The 22,877-nt window shown below is 42.0% G+C and overlaps 2 protein-coding genes across 2 annotated transcripts; both read right to left on the reverse strand.

The window, feature by feature from the left end:
* Nucleotides 1-3,210: 3,210 nt before the first annotated feature.
* Nucleotides 3,211-9,265, reverse strand: LOC306776497 (spexin prohormone 2-like; the record flags this gene model as incomplete). The annotated part of the gene is made up of 5 exons (XM_079267207.1): nt 3,211-3,293; nt 7,733-7,804; nt 8,963-9,011; nt 9,087-9,161; nt 9,260-9,265. 5 exons carry the CDS (start codon nt 9,263-9,265, stop codon nt 3,211-3,213), a joined length of 285 nt encoding a protein of 94 aa, XP_079123333.1.
* A 2,049-nt stretch (nt 9,266-11,314) lies between these two features.
* On the reverse strand, nt 11,315-22,504 carry tesmin (testis expressed metallothionein like protein; the record flags this gene model as incomplete). Its single annotated transcript, XM_079267316.1, has 12 exons — nt 11,315-11,718; nt 13,772-13,875; nt 14,073-14,210; nt 16,611-16,713; nt 17,096-17,167; nt 18,340-18,404; nt 18,565-18,593; nt 19,248-19,344; nt 21,396-21,500; nt 21,586-21,676; nt 22,052-22,125; nt 22,451-22,504. 12 exons carry the CDS (start codon nt 22,502-22,504, stop codon nt 11,535-11,537), a joined length of 1,116 nt encoding a protein of 371 aa, XP_079123442.1. The 3' UTR covers nt 11,315-11,534.
* Between the last annotated feature and the right edge of the window lie 373 nt (nt 22,505-22,877).

The raw sequence follows: 22,877 nt of genomic DNA on the forward strand, positions 1-22,877 counted from the left end.
GGTATGACCATGACTAGAGTTCCCGCTCAATACATATAAGAGAACTAGCGCTGACAGCAGCAAAGAATACATTTAACTGCTTGTTGAATGCAGACAGCAGTTGTTTCTGTTATGCACCGGTGTAATGGTGTGTGAAGAATTCATATCATACCGGAAATAAAAAACGGTATACTGCCCAGCCCTAGTCTTTATTTTAGTTTGGGCAATTTTGTACCAATATCTGACGGGCCGGATTAAAAGGCCCGCTGTCCGTAGTTTGCCCATGCCTGCTATAACATGTACGCAGCAGCCACAACACCAAATCAGGCCAGAGGTGGAAGGGGGGGGGGGGCACTGGCCAGCACCCTGGTTGGACCCAGGTGGCAACCTCCGGTTCTGCTGAGTGACGCCAAGTTGGAAGTGTCTTAAACTTGCATTCTCTCTAGTGTCCACCAGGGGGCGACTCCTCTGGTTGTATAGAAGTCTATGAGAAAATGACTCTACTTCTCTCTTGATTTATTACCTCAGTAAACATTGTAAACATGAGTTTATGTCTCAATCTCTAGTTTCAAGTCTTCTTCAATACAGCATGATGTTCATTTAGTACATTATGGTCCATTTAGAGTCACACAGACCTTAAAGCAGGGGATGCTTTAGGGCGGGGCTTACTGTGATTGACAGGTCGCTGCCGCTACCAGAGACGTATCCGTTGTTACTACGTCACTCCTCCACATTCCAAATATGGTCACTTCCGTTCATCGGTTGCAAAAAAGCCAAGATGGCGACGGCAAAATTGTTGAACTCAAAGCGAACGTGAGTCCACAAACCGATGGGTGACGTCACGATGACTACGTCATACGAAGATTCAAAAGATTCGGACCACGCCCATCTTCAAGGTCTACAGTCAACCTCAGGCCTCCTTCAAGGTGAACGTAGGGTTAAGTTGACACCTGGCTCTCTCCCAGCCTTCCTTCTAAAAAGAAAAGAGGAAGAAATGTCTAAAGTTGAACAGCAGCAGCGCGATGGAACGAGCAGCGTTGGTCCGTCCTAGAAATGTGATCAGTCTGAGCAGAGGTGGTGTCCATTACGGGATTAGCTAAACCAAGCCCCGCTGCTGTTTGTTTAGCTGAAGACTAATAGAGGCTGTTTACACGGCTGAAGGAAAGGCTTGGAGTGGAGGAGGTTGTGCAGAGGACAGAGAGAGAAACAGGGAGGTCACAGTGCTCAGATGGAGGTTCTCTTGCTCAAGTCTAAAGTTACTGTGAGAAACTTGTTCACCGGTTATGAAACATTCTCAGATTAATACTGTATGACGTACATAAGTAGACGAGACATCGGTGACAAGATTGTCAATCAGAAACTCCGGCAGCATCCAGTCCCCCCTGGACAGACCGCGATCCGGCTTTGCTGCCGCCTCCGACCTGCAGTCGGAAGAGCCGGCGGCCGGACGAGAGCTCCGCGGCCGGCAGCGGCGTCTCCTTCTCCTGGCCATGAGCAGAGCTTCTCCTCGCTGGGGAGCAAACACCACGATTCCTGGAGACCCAGGCCGTATCGCTGGCCTTCACCGGAGCCCAAACCTCTCGTGCAGCAAGACTTTTTGAAATGATCCGTTGGCTCTGATGTCTCCGCCGTGTTTAAACATGAGATATCAGTTGGTGTCAGAGTCTATTGTTTGTTTACAGCACATGTGTCAAACTCAAGGCCCGCTATATATATATACATATATATATATATATATATATATATATATATATAAATATATATATACAAATATATATATACAAATATATATATATATAAATATATATATATATATTTATATATATATATATTTATATATATATATATTTATATATATATATTTGTATATATATATATATATATGTATATATATATACATATATACATATATATATATATATCTATACATATATATACATATATATATACATATATACATAGATATATTTATAGATATATATATATATATATATATATATATATTTATATATATATATATATATATATATATATATATATATATATATATATATATATATATATCATACTTTAAATAAAAAGGAAAAAAGGCAAGGTTGTCATATTTAGTTTGATTGTAAATATACTTTTTCTGGTCATGATTGTACTGCGTCCTCACGTCCACAAATCCGTACTTGTTGTTGAGAAAGGCTCCAAGGCTACCGCCCTGCGCTCGTACTACTGCTAATGGCGGCCGGGAACCTTGAATTACTGCTAATTAGCTAAACAGCTAATACAGTCGCATGCAAGCACTAACAGAACCTAACACAGTGCCAGTAGCCTACAGTACACAGTACAGTAGACGTACAGTACACTGTTGTACTAGCCCGGGACACCTAAAAACATCACCAGCTTACCTGCAAAATGCAAAAATACCACTTTAGGTCTATATTCGCGACAAGGCGTTGTGTGCTTCAATCTTTTACACAGAGATTCTGTCGATCTCGCTGATTCACGCGAGACTTCCCCTCGACTTCCCGTTACATACACTGCTCATGTAGCAACACTGACACCTGCTGGCGATCCACTGGCGCTACCACTGCCTAAAGAGGACTGAATCACAGCCCGAATATGAACTTCAATCAGCATTTCCTCCCCATAAACACAGAGAAAACATAAACTCTCCTTACTTACATTTCAACCAAGAAATGATTTTATTTATTGAACTACACATGACTTATTGCACCACTCATGCAACATTTCAGCCTGAATCTCACAGAACGTTGTGATTATTGATAATTGGACTTGTTCTGAGGACGCACGTCTCTTTTCTTTTAACAGACACGGAATCCATCCCAGCTTCATGAGCGCGAGAGCACCGTCAGCGAACATCTTTCACACTCTGGACACTCTGGTGGCCGTGAGGACACACTGCAGCCAGAAGGACCAAGACAGAAAAGATGTAAAGACAATCTTCCATCATTTATTCAGAGCATTGAGCAGTTTCCTGTTGCTTTATATACAGCAAGCAGAAATCTGTACACACAGGCATGAAAAATACACACGGGACTGTTCACTGAGGAAACTGTGAAATATTCATATACTGTAATCCGGTCGGGTATTAGCACCACTTGTGTCTCTGCCTGTCACGCTCAATATGAACTGGACTGCTGTGGGATGAACCGTGTCGTTGAGGACATGTTCTCAGTGTTAGCTCGGTTCCCACGTGGAGACAGTCCGACTCGGCGTGTCTCATCTCTCCTGGAGGTCGTGGATGAGGACTTTCTCTGAGCTCACGATGTGTCTGGGTTTACTAAAGTCCCGCTTTTGGATGCCTGCATACACACACACACAAGAGGCGGTTTCAGATTAAAAATAAAGCACAAACCTGACATTATTATGTCCATCGCTTTACTCTATTCAGATAAAATGATGAACACTGAACTTTGTAAGCTCCCAAAGGTTTGGATTGATGCATTCTTTTTGAACTACAGGGTCAAAGATGTTCTCCTAGATGAAGATCTTCTCGGCTGAAACATCCTTTCAAAATGAACTTTTGTGGCTTGCAAATATTCATTTGTACAACCTGAAGCTAGGGTAGGTGACCTACAAAATGTCACTCAAAGAAACACATACTAACCAGAAAGAGACACAAAAAAACTACAAATAGATGCAAAACAGCTGCAAATAGACGAAGAGACGCAAACAATCACTAAGAGACCACGACAAAGGAAAGATGTTTCTGTTTGATCTGTACTTTCAAGCTGTAAATACCTGTCACTCAATAATCTGTCGAGTTCATGGAAAACACCTTCATTGCTCCTGCTGATTGGCTGACACTCTGTAAGTTGTTTTAACGATGATCCTAAAACCAAAAGCTTTTACATTTTTGGGGTAAGTAATAAATTGGGCTGTATTTTGCATCTGAGGAGCCTCTTCCGAGTATTTAAAGATATAAATATATTTTTCTTAGACAGTCGATAGGGGAGAAGAGATGAAGGGAGAGCGCTATGGTTCAGTACGACTCAAACTGTGCACTTTGAGGTTCATGGTCAGGCCACCGGGGCTGGAACCAGATGCTCTGATAACCGTTCTCATTCCCGACTCATCACATAGTGACGCTAGGCCACGCCCCCTTGGTGTCACTCTAAAACACACTGGGTAGCCCAGCGCGTCAAACTATGACGCTCCACTGTGGTTGCAGGACACACATGGTTGACGTTGTGAATTCAAACAAAATGACTTGTTCAGCAACAAAACCACTTGTTTAGGTTTAGGGACAAAAATGGCGGTTTTGGTAAAAATGACTACGTTTGTCAAGCGAAAGTGAAACTTCCCAGTGGCAACGTCTTCTGTACGAGGTGAACACTTGCTCTGTCTCACATTGATACGGGTGGGTTTACATGCATATTACCAGAAAGGCCGGTGCGTCTCCAAACGGTTCAGGCTTTGCTTTCACTCGAGCTCCAGCAGAGTCTCTGCAGGAGAGCAAGCGCCGAGCATTTTGTTTTTGATTTGATTTATTTGTATAAAACAATGTAAATACATGTATAAATATAAAAATACAAATAATACAAATAAATACATTACAAAATACAGGGTGACACAAAAAAGCGAAAAACACTTGTTTCCATTGTGGCCCACAGAAGGGAAAAATCACAGACAAACATGACGACTTAATAAAAAATGAAAAAAATGATACTAATAATAAATAAATTGGTTGTTATCTTGAAGGGCCATTTCATGGTAAAAAAATTGCTTAACCCTGATTTTAAAAACCGGTTTAGAATCGCTGGCCTTGATGTGACTAGGGAGGCTGTTCCACAGCTTTGCACCCGTGAACTCAAAAGAAGTAGATCCGAAGGACTTTACATGTGGAATGACGAAGGACAAGGTGCTGGACCTAGTATTGTGGTTGGAAGAATTTAGTTTAAATGAACCTGATAAATATTCAGGGGCCTGGTTATAGACAATATTGAACATATGGTTGAGTTTGAGTTGTTGAACTCTAAGATTCATGGGCAGCATATTGACCTGTCTGAATTGAGTAGGACCTATGTGTGTCCTAGGATGAGCATTAAGGAGGAAACGTATGATTTTGTTCTGCATAATCTGTAACCTCCCCTGATTTGTCTTGGTCAGGCCAGAGTACCAAGAAGAGCTGGCATAGTCCATATGACACTGGATTAGAGCTGATGTGAGTAGCCTTTTTGTTTGAAGATCTAAATGTTTGGCCTGCCTATATAGGAATTTCAATTTTGCACTAGATTTGCTGATAACTTTATCAGCTATGTGATCACCTGATAAGGTCTGATCTAGCTCCAGACCAATGTATTTAACACAGGATTTACTGCTGATAACAGTACCAGCACAGGCTACATCGATAGTGTCATTAACCAGGAGTCGTCTTTTGGATCCGAACAAGATCGATTCAGTCTTTCCTAAGTGGAGAGACAGTTTGTTGTCTATCAACCATTCTCTCACCGACTCAAGTTGAGAGGACAGGGTTTGCTGGATTTCTGCTACATTTTTGCCAGCTACCAACAAAGCAGAATCATCAGCATACAACAGCAGCTTGCAGTTAACTGCTGAGGGCATATCATTGACATATATGAGAAATAGAAAGGGACCCAGGATTGACCCCTGGGGAACCCCGCATGTAACTATAGCTGGAGTAGACAGGGTGCCCCCTACATCTACTACCTGCAGCCTTCCATCCAGGTAGGATTTGAACCAGGCTATGGTTGGTTCATTAAATGCTAAGGCTTCTAATTTGAGTAGGAGAATTTTGTGATCCACAGTATCAAAGGCTTTTTGTAGATCTAGAAGAGTCATACCTGTGTAGTTGCCTTTGTCTTGCTCGTGTTTGACATAGTCCAATAAGTGGATCAAGCAAGTATCTGTGGAGTATTGTGATCTAAATCCAGATTGGAACTCATATAAGAGTTTAATATCACTTAAATAGTGATTGACTTGTTCGTATACTATTTTCTCTATAATCTTTGATACAATGCTCAAAACCGAGACAGGTCGATAGTTGCCCACTTCTGCCTTAGAGCTCTTTTTGTGGATGGGAGTTATTCTAGCAGCTTTTAATTCCGCAGGAATTTTGCCGCTAGAAATGGATAAATTTGCAATATACGTTAAAGGACTAGTAATGAACTTGGCACCATCTTTAAGAAATCTAGAGGGTAGGTTGTCGAGACCGGTAGCCTTGTTCGAATTTAGAGAAGTTAAGTGGCCCAGCACTTCATCCTCCGTCACCACACGTAAACTAAAACCATTTGGCTGAACACCCTTTTCTGTATAGAATTTTTTTACATGTTCTGGACCATATTTACCCAGACTGGAAGGCAACACTTTGACTAGATTGGAGGCAATTGTAGAAAAATAATCATTAAAAGTGTTTGCCACTTCCAGTGTGTCGAACAAGATACTACCATTTTTATCTAGACCTATATTCTGGGGTTTAGGTTTAGTTGAGTCAGAGGACCCCATACTGGACAACATGACCGGAGGCGTTTACACTCCCAAACACCAGAGGGCGTACAAACAAAATGAACTGTGAAGAATCCAAAAGACAACGAGTGTAACTCAGAGACACGCCCATAGACTGCAGGTGTTACCAGCAAAAAGCCATAAACCAGCCAGATATTTGAACGGTCTGTAAACTCATACCTCATCATCATGGACTACTTTATGGCCTTTGTACAAGTACTTGGAAGGTGATTGGATTAACCTGTCAATCAAACATCTTCACGATGGAGAAAAGCCTTCATTGTCGGTCTTTGCTCTTCTTTCAGTGAAGAAACTCTCCAGTTATGGTGGAACTGATGCTAAGCTAACCTCGTTAGGAGCCACCTCTCCATGCCAGCACACACTTGCCTGGAATACACTATTCAAAAAACAGATATATGAGGCCGGTTTAACTGAGAGGAGTTAGCCTCCAGAAGAGCCACGTCTCCATGGTAACAGTCAGTGACACAAAGGAACACATGGCTCCTTAGCACACACGTAAACATCGACAAAACTGCTTACTAGCCGACAATATTGTGGGGCGAGGAACGAGAAGAGAGAGTTTGGAGAGAGCGCTAACCTGGAATGTATAGCAGTGCATATATGGAGCAATATATCATATCATCAGATTATAACTTATCCTGAACCCGTCTGATGGGAGTAGCAGAAGCCACAGCAGCTCGTTGCATGCACTGCATTGACTTGTATTTCCCCCAGAAGTCAAACACTTCCTGCTGGAGGAAATGGAGCCGAGCGGTTTTATGGTTTTAAAAAGGTAAATTTACCCAGACTTCAAAGCAAATAGCTCCCAGAAGAATGAGACGTGTAACTTAAGTCAGTTAGATCTGATGCAGCATCACTGATCAGGTGAAATCAGGAGATAACCTGTTGTGTCTGATGGCGATGATGCCTCTGAAGTGGCACTGAGTGAACAGGGTTACCGTATTCATTAAGCTGTTGTTAAAGCCGCATTAATTCATCTTTGTCCAGTAGGGGGCGCAGTAACTTCAAAACAAGCAGACAGACACACGCGCAGCAGTATTTAGCAAACAGACACATTGTCCTTCATCTGGAGTTGATGAATGGTGGAACATCTGTCACAGCAGCTGGTCTCCAGCTGTGTCTGTCTGCTCTCTCTTATTACTACATGTGTCACGAGTCATTTCATTCATTGGTAATATGAACAACCAAATAATGTAGCTTTTAAGGATATAATCCAGTGAGTGTGCGCTGACAGACTGAGGTGAAGGGCTCGTACCTCTGAGCACGGCGTACCAGCCCTGCAGACCCTGGACACTGTTGTCCTCCTCCGACACCAACCTCCTGCCATCTGGAATCAGCAGCAGAACACAGGTGACCCTGACGTGCTGCTTGTTCGCATCTGACTGATGATTTATTACACATCTGTGGTACAACTGATAACTTCTTCCGGTTTTTAACGACAAATTCGAATTTAACGAGTTGCACATTTATCAAGGGTTTAAAGGAGCAATGTGTAGGATTAAGGGGGATTTATTGGCAGGAATGGAATATAGCATTCATAACCTTGCCTCTAGATAGCACTCATTCTATCACACTGCTCCTTTGAGGACAGACTGTTGCATAATTACAAATGAATAAGAAAGAAAGAAATATTGCCCCAACTGGCCAGATGGGGGTGCTGTCATTTCTGTCCAAATATTTACATTTGTGTGATGGTGGTAAAACATGGCACAAAAACTCTCTTCCAGATCTTAACATCTGCTTTGTGGACTGTCTGACATAATGACATCATGCCGACGCAGCGTATTAAAGCCACTGCAGGTCAAAAGAAAATAACAATCAAGAGCCAGAGAGTAATATTCAGAGGACAAACCAGAGAATTTAAGAGATTAAAGTAATGAATTCACCAGAAAAAAACTCAAGATTATAAATCACAGATTTGAAAGAAAAAAAGAATAATCTCAGAGAATAACATTTGTTGACGTATATTTTTACCTACAATAGTCTGATGGTAAACAACAGGAACAGTGTAACGCACAAGAAACAGCTGATGCAGAACCAAACTACACTTTACAGTCATGACCTCATCATCATGTCTGACCACGTAGTCTTTTCAAATAATAATAATTATAATAATAAACAGTTACATTAGCTGCTATCAGATGTTTGATTGTAGATCACATTTAATCTCTGCGACCCTTCTTAAGCTCCTTGTGCAGACTCCAAAGTTTAGAAATGTACAAAATATGTGAGGCCGACTGTTGGAGAAATGTTCATAAAATGACAAGACGAGCTACAGCAAACGCCAACACAGCGGACAGATATCTCACAAGCATCGATGAGCTTGAACAAATCTGCAAGAGTTGTAACAAGCGCATTTAAAATACACTGTGAATGTGATGTTAACACACAGTTCATTCAGCGTGGAAGCAAACCCAACTCAAAAGCTGTGGCTTTGTCCCCTGACAGTTCACAGAGCGTCTGCTTGGTGGTTAATTAAACTCACGTTTGCCCTTCAAGTACATCATGGACTGAGGACCCCAGTGGATGTGCAGCTGAGGGGAGAGAAGAGTTTGCTTCAGTGCGATGCAGGAAGCCAAAGGGAAAGTAGAGCAGCTGGTGAGCTTTACCTTCTGAGCGTGACAGGACTCAACGAACAGGGAGACGACCAACGCACACGTCCACACAACTGTGGCTTTGATCTTCTGGAACAAGAACATGCAAACAGCACAAAGCATGTGGCTTCACACACAAAACACACTCAAACGCAACATCCATGATACAATTCATACACACAGGATGCCTCCATGTTCACTGTTTACATGCTGACGGTTTACTGGGAGTATTACTTCAATACACTGAGTAGTACACAAATACATGATCCTAACTGTAATGACTGTGTCATGAGCAGGAGGAGATTTGACTATAAATAATGAAACAAAAATCAATTCATCATTTTCTGCAGCAAAGCAATTTTACACAAATGTAATTTGACAGGTTCAACAGAACACATTTCAAATGTAGATTGTTAAACAATTCCATAAAAGATACTTTTACAAAACTACATTAAAGTTCAGAGAAAGCAGACAGAACTGCACCTGCAGTGTTTTTAAAGAAGAAACACATTAAAGTGATTGTAAAGTTGTCTCCACTTACCATATCTGCTGCAGTGGGAGCAGCATGTGTGTGTGTCTCAGACCAGTGTTCCGGGCTGCTTATATCCCCCATCAGCAGCAGTCACAGGTTGGATCCTGCTCCCCGTGAGGCCTGGCGGGACTCCTGTTTACTGGAGGTTGAAAAAAACAGCAGAAAAACACAGGCTGACGTCACCAGCGTGATCTGCAGAGAGGAACATCAATAGCACGGCCCTGCTGTGTGAAGCCCACGAGTGCTGGGCTTTGTGTGTGTGAGCTGTTGTCCTGGTGAGGAACACAGAAATATTTCATGTTGCTGCTGTTTCTGGTTCCATTAGAGGTTTCCCAGTATCAGGAATTGACCCGATTTCTGAAAGCTTACAGCTTGAGCATCACTGCTCATCTTCACAAACAGTCCGAGTCCGCAGCCTTCACCATCCACTCCTAATGTCTTAATGAACTGGACTTACTGCCTGCATGGACTATATATAGATATGAAGTAAACAAACATATTTGAACAACTCCACATGGCTGGATTAACCTATTCGTTGGCCTTGGGGCAAACATCTGGAGCTGGGCACCAATTAAAGGTGAACTGACATTTAAATATGTATGTTTCATATATATATATATATATGTATATATATTATAGAATATATAAATATATATATATTTTTTCCATAAATATAACTATTTTTTTTATATATATACAGAATATTTTTATGTAAATATAAATATTATGTATACATTTTTTATATAAATATTTATATATATGTATGTATCTAATTCTGGAGGCTATATAGAAAATGACTGCAACCTGCTCGGGTACGTATATTGCGAGGGCGTGTGGAAACGCACACCACCAGGTGGCGTCAACACAGTGAACAACTGTCTGCCAGTGGCGATATGAATGGAGTATAGAATTTTAACATTTGTAATATATATATACAAACATGCTGTCACTTCCCGAGTCTATTCCATGTTAACATTAAACACGTATGAGACTGTGTCATACCTTCGCCTTTCAGTTGATACCGAGAGATTTCTCTCCCGAGCAGTGAGAAGTCGTTTAAGAAAATAATTAGATTTTCATGTTGGGGAACAAAATAAATAAAATGTACACAAAAGATAACTGAAAGAATAAAATATGAAAAATCCAAAGGATTAAATCATGTTATTGTTGTCAGGTCAATGCTTTTCTGCAGCTGACTTGGACTCATGACTGAGTCCGGTGGTCACACATCAGATAAATATATCAGACATATTTAATCTCTCCAGATACGAGTTCACGAGTGTCCTGAACAGTTACCGATTACTACATATCGCTCACACTAAGGTTCTCTGCCTGCAGAGGACAGTGAGACACCACACGTCTTTCATATTCATATTTATTTTAGAATCTTGTCAGCCAATAAATTAAGTTATCAAACATGTACTTCATATATACACTTTAAAAAGGTATTACAACAAATCTGAATGCAGATGAATAAATAAATAAATTAAATAATTTAGATTTAGGTTAGTTCATATTTTTTGTTATTTCTTAAGAATAGAAATGAGCCACAAAAAGGCAGCGACTTATAACAATGTTTGAAGTAAAAACTATAATATATATATATATATATATATATATATATATATATATATATATATATATATATATATATAAATAAATAAATAATCAAAAATATATACAAAACAACGTCGGAAATTCACTCCACTCCACTCGCTTTCTAAGAACAGTTTATGGAGAATAAACCCAACAATAAACCCGTTTTCAAATTGAAGTTTTTTTGTGTGAGCTTTGGTCTTGGTTTGGTGTGTTGCTGTTGTCATATCTGCACAGGTTAAACAGTAGTAGGACTCTGTAAAGTATGAATAAAGATATCCACGTTGGTCCAGCAGTTCTCCTGGAGGCTTTGCCCTGTGATGGCTCCACAAGTCTCAGCATGTATTGTCCTTGAACATGGCCTTGACGATCCATGCGACACATTGTCCGAACTCCTCCAGCACCATGTGCTCAGCGAGGGCGCCGCCCTGCAACTCCAACTCCGCCTCCTCAGCTTTGGCCAGCAGACAGCCGCACACAGCCTGCACCACGGCGGGAGTTATCACCGATGCAGGCCGTCTGAAAACACACACACACACACACACACACATGACTGGTGAGCCCACTCCTCTGGTACTCACATCACACAATACATCGGTGACATCATCGCTTCAGAAACAGGAAACAGGAAACGGGTCACTGGCTTCCTAAACCTCTCGGACTATTTTCCTGAGGTTTGCTGGTTCCACTGAACCCTCTCATAACTCAACGACCTTTATGTGAATGTCACCTGAATATCGTTAAAGGGGAAACAATGCAGAGAATGTTCCTCAAATATTCAAACAAGCAATTATAACTACATTTTTGAAGTCTGAAGAACCTGACCAAGTGTGTAATTATAGACCAGGGGTCCCGAATAGGTAGACCGCGGTCCAGGTCCGGACCCGTTGTATCTGGGCCCTGGACCTACAACCGATAGAAAATGATTACATTTTGACGGAGCGCTTCTATTTTAACCGACGCAGCTTTTCAAGACTTTCGTTCAGCGGTCCAGGAAACACACCGACCAATGACATGCGTTGTAAATCACATCACGTGATGCTGCTCAGCCAATCAAATAAGTGTGTTCTGATAAAGTTCACAACTCGAGTGAGATTTACACACACAGGAGAGTCAGGCGACAGAGCGAGTAGTCGGCGAATAGAACGCGAGTCAGAAGTTATTTCACGACGTTCCCCAAAAAGAGAAATGTGGACGAGATCAGAGTGGACCGGCTCTTTCTTTTAAGAGTCACATTTTATAAAAGCTTTCTGTTCTTTAATGTGTTCTTAAATGCAGCCCTTATTTTACTTGAAGCGAGAGAACAACATTTATTTATTATTAGAGTATATATATGATTTATAATTCATCCAGTTCAATTTGAAATCTGACAATAAATATTCTTGAGATATTGTTCAACTAAACTTTCTTTATTTGATTTGACAGTTGTTGACGACATACAGAAGTTAATACAACTGTTGGCTACTTCGATATATATGGCACTAACTCATAAGGCCAGTTGGACATTATTGTGATGTTCAGCACCTCTGTATGAGGAGACTCTCTCTAACTGGACCTCATTGAATATTAATTGAATACCTCTCACATAGACCAATCCAGATTCTTCCTGCAATCCACAAAGTTGTTAAAAGAATTGTTGATTCTCTCCTCGCAGGTTTCCTTGTATCCTGGTGATACCTGGACCCTGGTCTGGCCTCCTGCCGTGGTTGTGTCATATGCATTGAATGTGCTGTAACTCTGTAATGTTGTTCATTCTGTGCACATGATATATATCGCACTTCTGTTCATCCTGATAGAGGATCCTCCTCTGCTGCTCTCCCACAGGTCTCTTCCTCTTCTCTCCCCGTTAAAGGGTTTTTGGGGAGTTGTTCCTGTTCTGTTGCGAGGGTCCTGGGACAGAGGATGTCGTATGTGTACAGATTGTAAAGCCCTCTGAGGAGAATTTGTGATTTGTGGTACACAAAAATGAATTGAACTGAAGCATGTACGTCCCTGCGTGAATGGCAGCTGTGCAGCCATCGGCCACTATCGGAGTCCACTTCCACCGATAACGGTAGTTTGAGTCCCATCTGCAGCGACCTCTTCCAGATCAAGGTAAAGTTGAGGGAGCAGTACTAAACCGCTTTCTCATATGAACAGCGGCTGAAGAATGAGGTCCGGACATTGACCGAAGTGGCTCTTTAATGTGACGTACAGTATGTAGCACACAACAGGACATCGTCCGCGTCACATCTACTGGAAACACTCCGTCTGGTTCAGGCGAGGGGCGGCGCCTGGAGGCCGGACATGGCATGGATCACACCGCGCTCACGTAACCGCTTCCACAATTTGGTCAGAAACAAGTGAGTCTCTTGCGGTTCCTAGAATAAGTCGAACAATGTCTTACCGACAGAAGTTCCAGATTCTTGTCGTCTCTCCGGTGAAGACATTTTAGTCTGCGTCATCGTGTAAATGACCCTTCTTCCTGAACAAGCAGACATGAGGCCCATTGTTTCTACCTCAGAAACAGGCAGTAGACGTTTTACATGAACAGCTGTCAGGCGGACTGTGGTACCAAAGCAGACTGACTCACGTGCTGATGACATCGTTGGTCTTCTCTTTGAGGCCCACGTCTGAGGCACAGTCATAGTTCCTGCAGCCAACACACTTACAGCTGATGGAGCACATGATGTTGGCCTGCGCACAGACACAAACGTACAGCTCACTCATTGTTATTCATTCATTCATGAGAATCTCTTTTGACCATACATGTGTAAATACAATCATGTGACTTTTTATTTGCAGTAAATAAACACCTGGTCACCTTACCAGGAGATATAAAACAGAAATGAAATGGATAAGAATGACGAATAAGTAGTCTCTATATGATCCACCTCATAGCACTCGCAGTAGTTCTTCAGGCAGCCGGAGCGTTTGCAGTTGCAGCCTTTGTTGTGCCAACCTTTTGACCTCTCACTCATCCCACCGGAAATCTTAGACCTGAAGGCCGCTGGGTTCCGACCTAAACACAACTACACCATGACAACACCAGTAATGACGACATTAACCAGGCATATACATGCATGCAGCTAGTCAAACGTCACATACAGAAGCAGAATTGTTTCAAACAGTCTTGTAGGGGTGTAACGGTCCGGTACACACCACGGATTCTGGGTCACGGTTCGGGCATGAAAACAATGGAAATGCAGAAAACAACTTTCTTTTATTCGTGTATTTTGAAAATGATTACCATTCAGGAGTTGCTTATTTAATGGTTAAGGAACTCAAATACAGGCAGAAATATCTGTAATGTAAATGTTAAGTTTTTCTGATTGTGCTCAGACGGACTTTGTCCGGTTGATGATTCCTGAACTGGGCTGAGGCACGCAGATGTGACCCCATCATCAGCAAAGGGTCAGAGAAGTCCGCTCGTTATTTTAGAAGTGCCTTTCCCAATTAGTTAACTTGCTAACTCACCACATGGCACATTTCACAATGTATGTATTTGACAAATGAATGAATTTAATTTGGCAAGTGAATGGATTTTGTTTACTTGTGATATGGTCAAAGGTTAGTTTACATCTGCATTTGACAGGTAAACACAGGCTGAGCAGATAACCCCAAGGCAGTGAGATTATGATGTCATGTTAGTGGGTAAAATCAACTCCCTCACCCTTCACCTGTGTCTCTACTGGTCAGCTGGTGCAGGAGCTATGAGCGCACACATGAGCGCTCATAGCTCGAAGCTCTGTTTGTTGCATTATTCTCCAAAACACCGGAGGGCGAACAAACAAAATGAACAGTGAAGAAGCAAAAAGACAGCGAGTGTAAACGGCACAAACCAACCCCCACAACGCCGAGAAGGGATTGCAATTTTGTGTAAACTCATATCTCATAGACTACTTTATTGCCTTTAGACAAGCCCTGTAAAGGAGGAGGGGTACTACCTGCATTATAAAGAAAAGAAGGTTGAATAACCTGTAAACAATTTGATTTAGCTGTTAAAATATATACTCAAATCTAGAGTTTTTTGAGACTCATGTTTCTAAAGCACCTAAAAAAGAATTGACGGTCTTTGAAATGGAAATTGTGCTTTTATGGGTCAACTATTTGTGACAAGCTCACAAAAGCGCCGATCGGGCTAAAATGCAACGTCTATTGGAAAATAGACCTTTAAGGTTTTCACTCTGAGACTTCAAACAGTGTGCATAAGTGTACACAAGTATTATTAAATGTAAGTTAATTATTGATTTTTGGGTTCAGCATTCTGTTGAGGTTAGGTTAGATGAAAGTTATGTTTTGTCATGTTGTTGCTGTGGTTAGTTCTCTATGAAGTTAACGAGAGTCGACACACTGTCCTCAGCAGTGGCAAGAAAACAGCAGCGTGTGTCTGAGGCAGCATGTCTGCTGTAACAGCGCTGATGAATCACACCCGGTCCTCGCTCAAACACCAATTACACTCCATCGATGCTCGCCACGTCTCCGTGTTGACACTCGATGTGTTTCAGCCTCACGACAATCCACCGTCCTGTACCAGCCCACACCATATCGCTCACTAAGCTATTTAATGGACTATTTCCTTTTGTCTTTTCAATGATATCGGTGTACTTTCATTGTCTGGTCTCTCAAATGGAAAGAGTGCCAGATATTTACATTTACATCAAACAAAGCTTTACAGAGGCAGGGAGAGAAGCTATCTCCTTAGTTGGCAGGCCACAGTACATTGTTGGTGGTAAATGTAAACTTATGTAAAAAAAACAACACAGAAAAGGCAATACAACGCAACTTAACACAAGCCTGCCTTCACTGCGACACTGCAATAAATGAAAATACTTTAATAGAATGGCACTACAATGAGAAAAGCTAGTCCACCTTAAAAGGTCAGTTTACCTTCAGACATGAGAACTTAGCTTCGGTGTTGAGGAGTTGTTGCATTTATTCACCCACAGACTACACATGCTGCACTGCTACGTTCAAAGACGTCACGTGACTGAGAACTCTTTTTAAACTTATATTTTACCTTTATTTATTTTATTGAGAGAGACCTGATAAAGCTTGGTGGCCACAGGCGGCCCCCTGTGGGAGATACTTGGTGGCCACAGGCGGCCCCCTGTGGGAGATACTTGGTGGCCACAGGCGGCCCCCTGTGGGAGATACTTGGTGGCCATGGTTAATGTCAGACTCGGATTAAGAGTTTTGAAAGATCTGAGTCAGCCCTAATGGCCGATGTTGTGATTGGTCATCATATATTAGCTTCTCCGCTTGCTGTATTATTCATGCGTACTCTTCGGTTTCATTAGAGGCTTCATTTATTCTATTTAGATCATTTCTAAATGTTTCTAAGGCTTTCATTGAAGCACTTCAGTGAACTGACGTACAAATCCGTTTGTTAAACTTCTCAGGCAAACATTAAGCAGAAAAGCATTGCAAACCTTAACCGCCGCGTGGCGCTTCACTTCATGCTCTGCATTGTTGTGGCAGTTGGAGCAGTCACAGTTGCTGCACATCATTCCGTGAGCAAAACACTCGCAGTAGCTGAAAGAGATCAACAACAAATACACGTTGAACTACATCAGAGACAACTTCTCCATTTAACACAGTATTGAGAAAGAAAGCTGAACCAGCTTAAAATGCATGCTGTATCAAACAAACTACACCACTATTAGCAGTGCCCCTTTAGTTCTATTCTAGAGCCACAAAACCTTGGTGATCACTTAACAAGGACAAAGGCAATCTGACTGTTTAGTGAAAATGGTTGCAAATCCTTAGCTGATAGTTTTCAGTTGTGCAGCTGTTTCATGATCGTTTTTACAGTGTTAAATACAAATGAGGTGCAAGATCACAGAGAATTAGCACGACATCTCAGAAGACAATGCATCCTGCTATTAAGAAAGTGATGATAAGATGGCCTACTCACAGTTTGAGGCACTGGGATCTGGAGCAGCGGCAGGGTTTACTGGACTTTAATTCACACAAAGTTCCAGCGGTTCTGCAGGGACAAAAGGAGAGAGCATGAAACAATCAAAGCTCAATGTATAGACCCGTTTACAGCCAACGTCACAGTGTTGCTGGAGGCAAAACAAAGGAAAGAATGCAAACATGAATGATCTCAGTGGGCCAACGCTACACATCGAAAATGTCCCCTTGCTGTGTTGTTGGGTGCCAGACTCAATAGCGCATACATTTGAGATGATTAACTGTGAATCGAGGCTCTAGTACGCTATAATATCGGCTCGGTGTTTCAGAGATGGAGAGAACGTGTTCCTAATAGTTTAGCTTAGCCTTCTGCTAACCTCCTCAGCCGTCACAGTCCCCTTAACTATTAGAGAGATGGAGAGAAATGTTGCTGGCAGGCTGAACTTTTAGAGAGAGCTGACAAGTTGGTCCACTGCAGGAACCTCTGGACGGCTGCTTACGACCATGCTTCAACTGTGGTCACACAAAACAATCCAAAGCAAGTTGATTATTAATGTGGCGATAGCAATGTGTGCTTTCCTACACTGTGACAACAGCGTGTTCAAGTTGAGTAATTTAGCGACTGGCTAGTTAGATAGCTTATTGCCCCATGCTTCCATGGTTACACAGGCCACAGAAAACGAGCTGGTGGCCATCGTCCGCTGGGTCCAACGGCCCCTCCGCCTCACTCCTCGCTGCTAAGAGACCAACCTGGCCGGGAGGAAAGCAGGCGGGAGCTCTTGAGACTAGCATGCCAGCTAATAACCCAGCCCTGAAGATGGACACGCTAGCTATCCAACTAGCCGGCCGTCCTCTCTGCTGTTAGTAAATGTTAACTTCCCAACACCTGAGAGCGAGGGACTGTACATGTTCAGTCATTATTAAAGAGAAAACAAGCAAACCAAACTTGCTAACCAGCATTAACTAATAACTCATTATTAGGAACAGAAATCAGCTTCTGACATGTCGATACTCTGAATATACGACATACTACTGAAGACATTCTCTCTTGAAACTACCAACACTGAAACAACACCGAACACATCCGGAAAAGTAATGGACAATAGATGAGAGAAGATGGAACTTAATTCAAATGCAATAATACAAACTGTACATGGATTCAGCAATCAGACGTCTCCTATACTTGAGTTAATGAGATTTCTTTCAAAGTTGACTTCATATTTGCAACCTGCTCATAGTTCTTACCGTGCTGGAGGCTGCATGTCTCTGGGCTCACACGGGGAACATGTTGCCTGGTGGTGCTGGGGTAGCTGTGTATAAGTGAATGACTGAGTGCATCAATAACAATCTATCAGTTGATGAAATCTATGGTCAGCATAGAGCCGAGGGTCAAAGAACTGAAGACCACCAATGTACCACAAGGAAAGTCGACATCTGGGCATAAAATTAGAACAAAGTTTATTTTCCTACCTGGCTGAGAGTCCCCAACACACTCACATCTGGTAAAGACAAAGGAAAAGAGGATTACTACGGGAAGCCCAATATAATGAACAAATGAGTAAAACATGAGCCACAGCTATGTTCTCACAACACATGAATATGAGTGCAGACTATCTGGGTTGTTGGTCAATTAGCTCTAATCTGACCAAATTGTCACTGGCGTTACTTTAACAAGGAGGCTTCTTAGGCCGTTACTTTCTGGGGCAGGATGGGCGTGAGAGAGACAGAACACACACACACACACACACACACACACACACACACACACACACACACACACACACACACACACACACACACACACACACACACACACACACACACACACACACACACACACACACACACACACACACACACACACACACAGTGAGCGCTGCAGCTTTTGACTTCACTGCTGTCTAATGTAAAAAGGTTACAGATAATTGAATATGCTGCAAAGAGATTTCTATGTTTATTCATAATTCATTTTGGCTACCAGGTAGAGTGCGCTGTGGCCGATCTCAGGCATGTAAACTCATCAGGGTTGAAACGGGAGGCTTCCGTTAAGGGACGAGACACAAAACCATGGTCCTTTACTGCTTCGTTACCGGCTCGTTGATGGCACATAACAAAATGACATCAACCCGTCACATACGTAAACTTGTCCTCACCGGTCCCTTGAGCGGATGTCTGGGTGAGGAACACAGGTCCATGCTCACAGGGGTAACCCAGCACCACCTCACCATCCCCTCCAACATTACACACCACCTACACGCATGATGGGGCGAAGAAGGGCGACCGTCGATTAGTTGACAAGTTCATCTGGAAATGGATCGGCAGCTATGAATGAATGATAGATCGATAGATCGATCGATCGATCGATCGATCGATACTTTATTTATCCCCAGGGGGAAATTTGTATGTTACAGCAGCGAGACACACCAATTAGCAAAGTAGCAGAGTAACCAAAATATTAAGTGTTAAAAAATGTACAATAGAATAACAGAGTAGGACAAATTAAAATATCAGAATATAGAATATATAAGATAAAACAACAAAAATGCACAGTATATACAATGAAATAGAATCGTGTTGAATTTTCTGACTAGGTGAAGAACAGTAGTGCAAAAGTCAACCCCAGCAACCAGTGAAGCAGTGAGTAGTTATGTGGAGGATGATCTGGCCAGAGCTGTTTTATTGTAAAGTCTAATGACAGAGGGCAGGAATGTTCTCCTGTATCTTTCCTTGTGACAGCAGAGCTGCATCAGTCTGTTGGAGAAAGTGCTCCGCTGTCCCTGCAGGAGGTGGTGGAGAGGGTGGTCCGGGTTATCCAGTATGGATAATAGTTTATTCAGAGTCCTCCTCTCCACCACCTCTTCCAGATTGTCTGTTTGCAGCCAATGATGGAGCCGGCCTTCTTAACCAGTTCATTAAGTCTGTTGGTGTCACCGGCTCCAATGCTGCTCCCCCAGCAGACTACAGCGAAGTACAGTGCACTGGCCACAACAGACTGTAGAACATCTCCAGTAGATCGACTGTTAAGATTAACTCAAGCAGAAATACCAAACATTCTGGTCACAGCTTTTCAAATGTGAGAATTTGCAGTTTCTTGGTCTTATGTTCGATAGAAAACACGTCTTTGAGCTTTGGACTGTCGGTTGGACCAAACAAGACATTTGGAAAGGTCACCTTGGACATTGGGAAAATGTATTTCACTAATTTCTGACCTTTTACAGATTAAACAACACATTTAAAAAACATTAACTGATAATGACAATACATGATCTTTTGGTAACCTGAAGGCTTGCTGAGCATTATACCTTACATACAGTAGTACTATTATAGTGTGCAATATGACGATTGTAAAACATACTATGACATTGACGTAGAAAGTATCCTGACAACACTCAAACAGGTTAGATGTCAGTTAGTGGCTCCAAATGCATTTCTATTTCTCTCCTATTGTCATGTCACAGTGTGCCACACTTCTTCCTTCCTTTCAAGTCTACTTCCAGTGATCAGCACGTCACCACAACCCTTGGTGTGTGTGTTACTTTTCTAGTATTTTATAGATGTTACTGCTAAATATCTATACATCTTTTCACAATAAAAGCACAGGCCTTATCACCAGAGGGAACCTAAATTCACTCAGAGCATTTCGCTAAGAGGAAGAAAGCTACTTAGGATTTAAACGTTTATTAGATGCAGTGTGACCAGTGAAGGTGGAGAGATGCAAATGTGTCAAGAGCTGATCTTAATCCGGGTTCCAATTGTGTAACTCCCCATGTGTACACTCAAGCCCAGTCGTGTTTGTTTATCACGGTAAAGACGGGATTGCAAAATCAATGGTGTGGCCGAACACAACACCGGTGCCGGTGATCAAACTGGTTTACCGCCCACACATTGCTTTTTTTATTCAGAAAAAACAAAGTATTCTAAGTTCCATGCTTCGTCATCTATTATGCAGTGGTTTTTACTGATGTTTACGGTTTTTTGCCGAGGTATTTTTTCGCGATCGAGATATTTAGACTGGTATCGTATCAAAGTGATTATTTTGGTGGTTTGGCAACACTAGTTTTTAAATCCCATTGTGGACATGCATACATACCCGGGTCTACTTCCCTTTAAGTCTATTCAGTCTAATTAGGAAACACATTTCCCTTACATTCCCTCTAGATCACATTCTGGGAGACAGGCATAAATTATATTTCCTTTTAGAAAAAGAAATTGGATACTGAATATAACTAAACTTCATAAGATCCATTATTTTTCCTGTTGAATGGATTAAAATGAAAATCTAAGGTGACAGCAGAACTCACAGGCTGCGTGATGTGGGACGTAAATTCAGTCAGTCGCTCCTGAAGCTGCTGATGGTCCACTGGCTGCAGTACACAGATGCTGGCTAAAGGGGCACGCAAGTCTGCCTAAAACACACACAAAGAAATAAATAAGCCATGTATGGATTCTGTTTTAATCCATGAAGATGTTTAAATGATCCTGAATACTCACCAGCATCATGTTGGAGGGAATGGGTTCATTGGTGAACCAAGGAGCAGAAACGGAGCTGTATTGGCTGCCGTCTGGTGGACCAGGTACAGGGCTGAGGAGACCAAAACTGCCTCAAGTCACATTACCAGTCTACATCCTCAGGCACCTCCATGTCATCACATCTGGCATTGCTGCTGCCCCTGCAACACTGGTGTCATTCTAGTTTATAGAAGTTATCCAAATTAAAGGGACTATGAAAGAATCCCAGTGAAAAATGGTGCGTTTCTATAACACTTTCAGCCAGTCATTTCAGTGCCTCTGTGTCATGCTTCATACCGCCACCAGAGGGAGCAGAAGTGAAGATGTGGTTCAAAAGCTGCTGATTGGCACATTATATAGTTAGTTGGAGACGATATGCTGACTGGTACCTGCCATTTGGTGTGAATTATTCAGTTAAAACGGCACTGTAGAGTAAATGCGGACTTACCCAGTGAGGAGGTGATACTGACTTGATTGGGGCTCCAGGATGTAGTCTGGGTAAGTCCGCAGACACTGAGGGGACTGACGGAGACAATGGGACCTGCAATCAAGTCCTTCATCTTAGTCCACGTAAAACTAACTTACATCCACCGTTGTGATTTGTGTTCACACTGTAAAAGCATGTGAATCAATACATACAACACAGTACTCCTTGAGGTTTTGTTTTAGTTTCTCTACAAACATATGGTGAGGTTAAGAGATGAGTACAGCATGGCCCGAGCGACATTTTGGTTGTGAATTTAACAGCAGTTTAGTAATTCTACCTTAAGGTAGAACTGCTTAATGGCTCCACCATTCCTAGCTGAATAGTATTGTGGTGAGGATGAAGTAGCTCAGGCACACTGACACGTGACGGGGACCCCGCTGCTGTGTCCAGCTCTGCCATGAAGCTATTCTTCATCCCGTCACCTGTTGAATTGCACATTAGTTAAATGAAGATGTTAGTCTTGTATTGACTTCAATGGAAGACACCTTTCTTGGTTCCTAAAATAATGAAAGCCCACAGCATGCAATGTTACCTTATTGTAACTTGTTCTACCCTTTTGCCTTACTCGTGAAACATAAGTTATACTGTGATTCCTGATCCTCCACATCACTCATTGTTAGACAATTATCCCGTTACCTAGCGCTGCGTATAATTAGACCTGCATCACTTAGGTTTATTTATTTTCCAAATATTGTGATATTTTTCTTCACGTCGCCCATTAGCTAGCAAGCTAGTTAGCATTGCGCTATTAATTACGTTAACGTTAGCAAACAAAAGTGTTGACGTT

Source organism: Melanostigma gelatinosum (assembly GCF_949748355.1).
Source record: "Melanostigma gelatinosum genome assembly, chromosome: 1".
Classification (NCBI taxonomy): Eukaryota; Metazoa; Chordata; class Actinopteri; order Perciformes; family Zoarcidae; genus Melanostigma; species Melanostigma gelatinosum.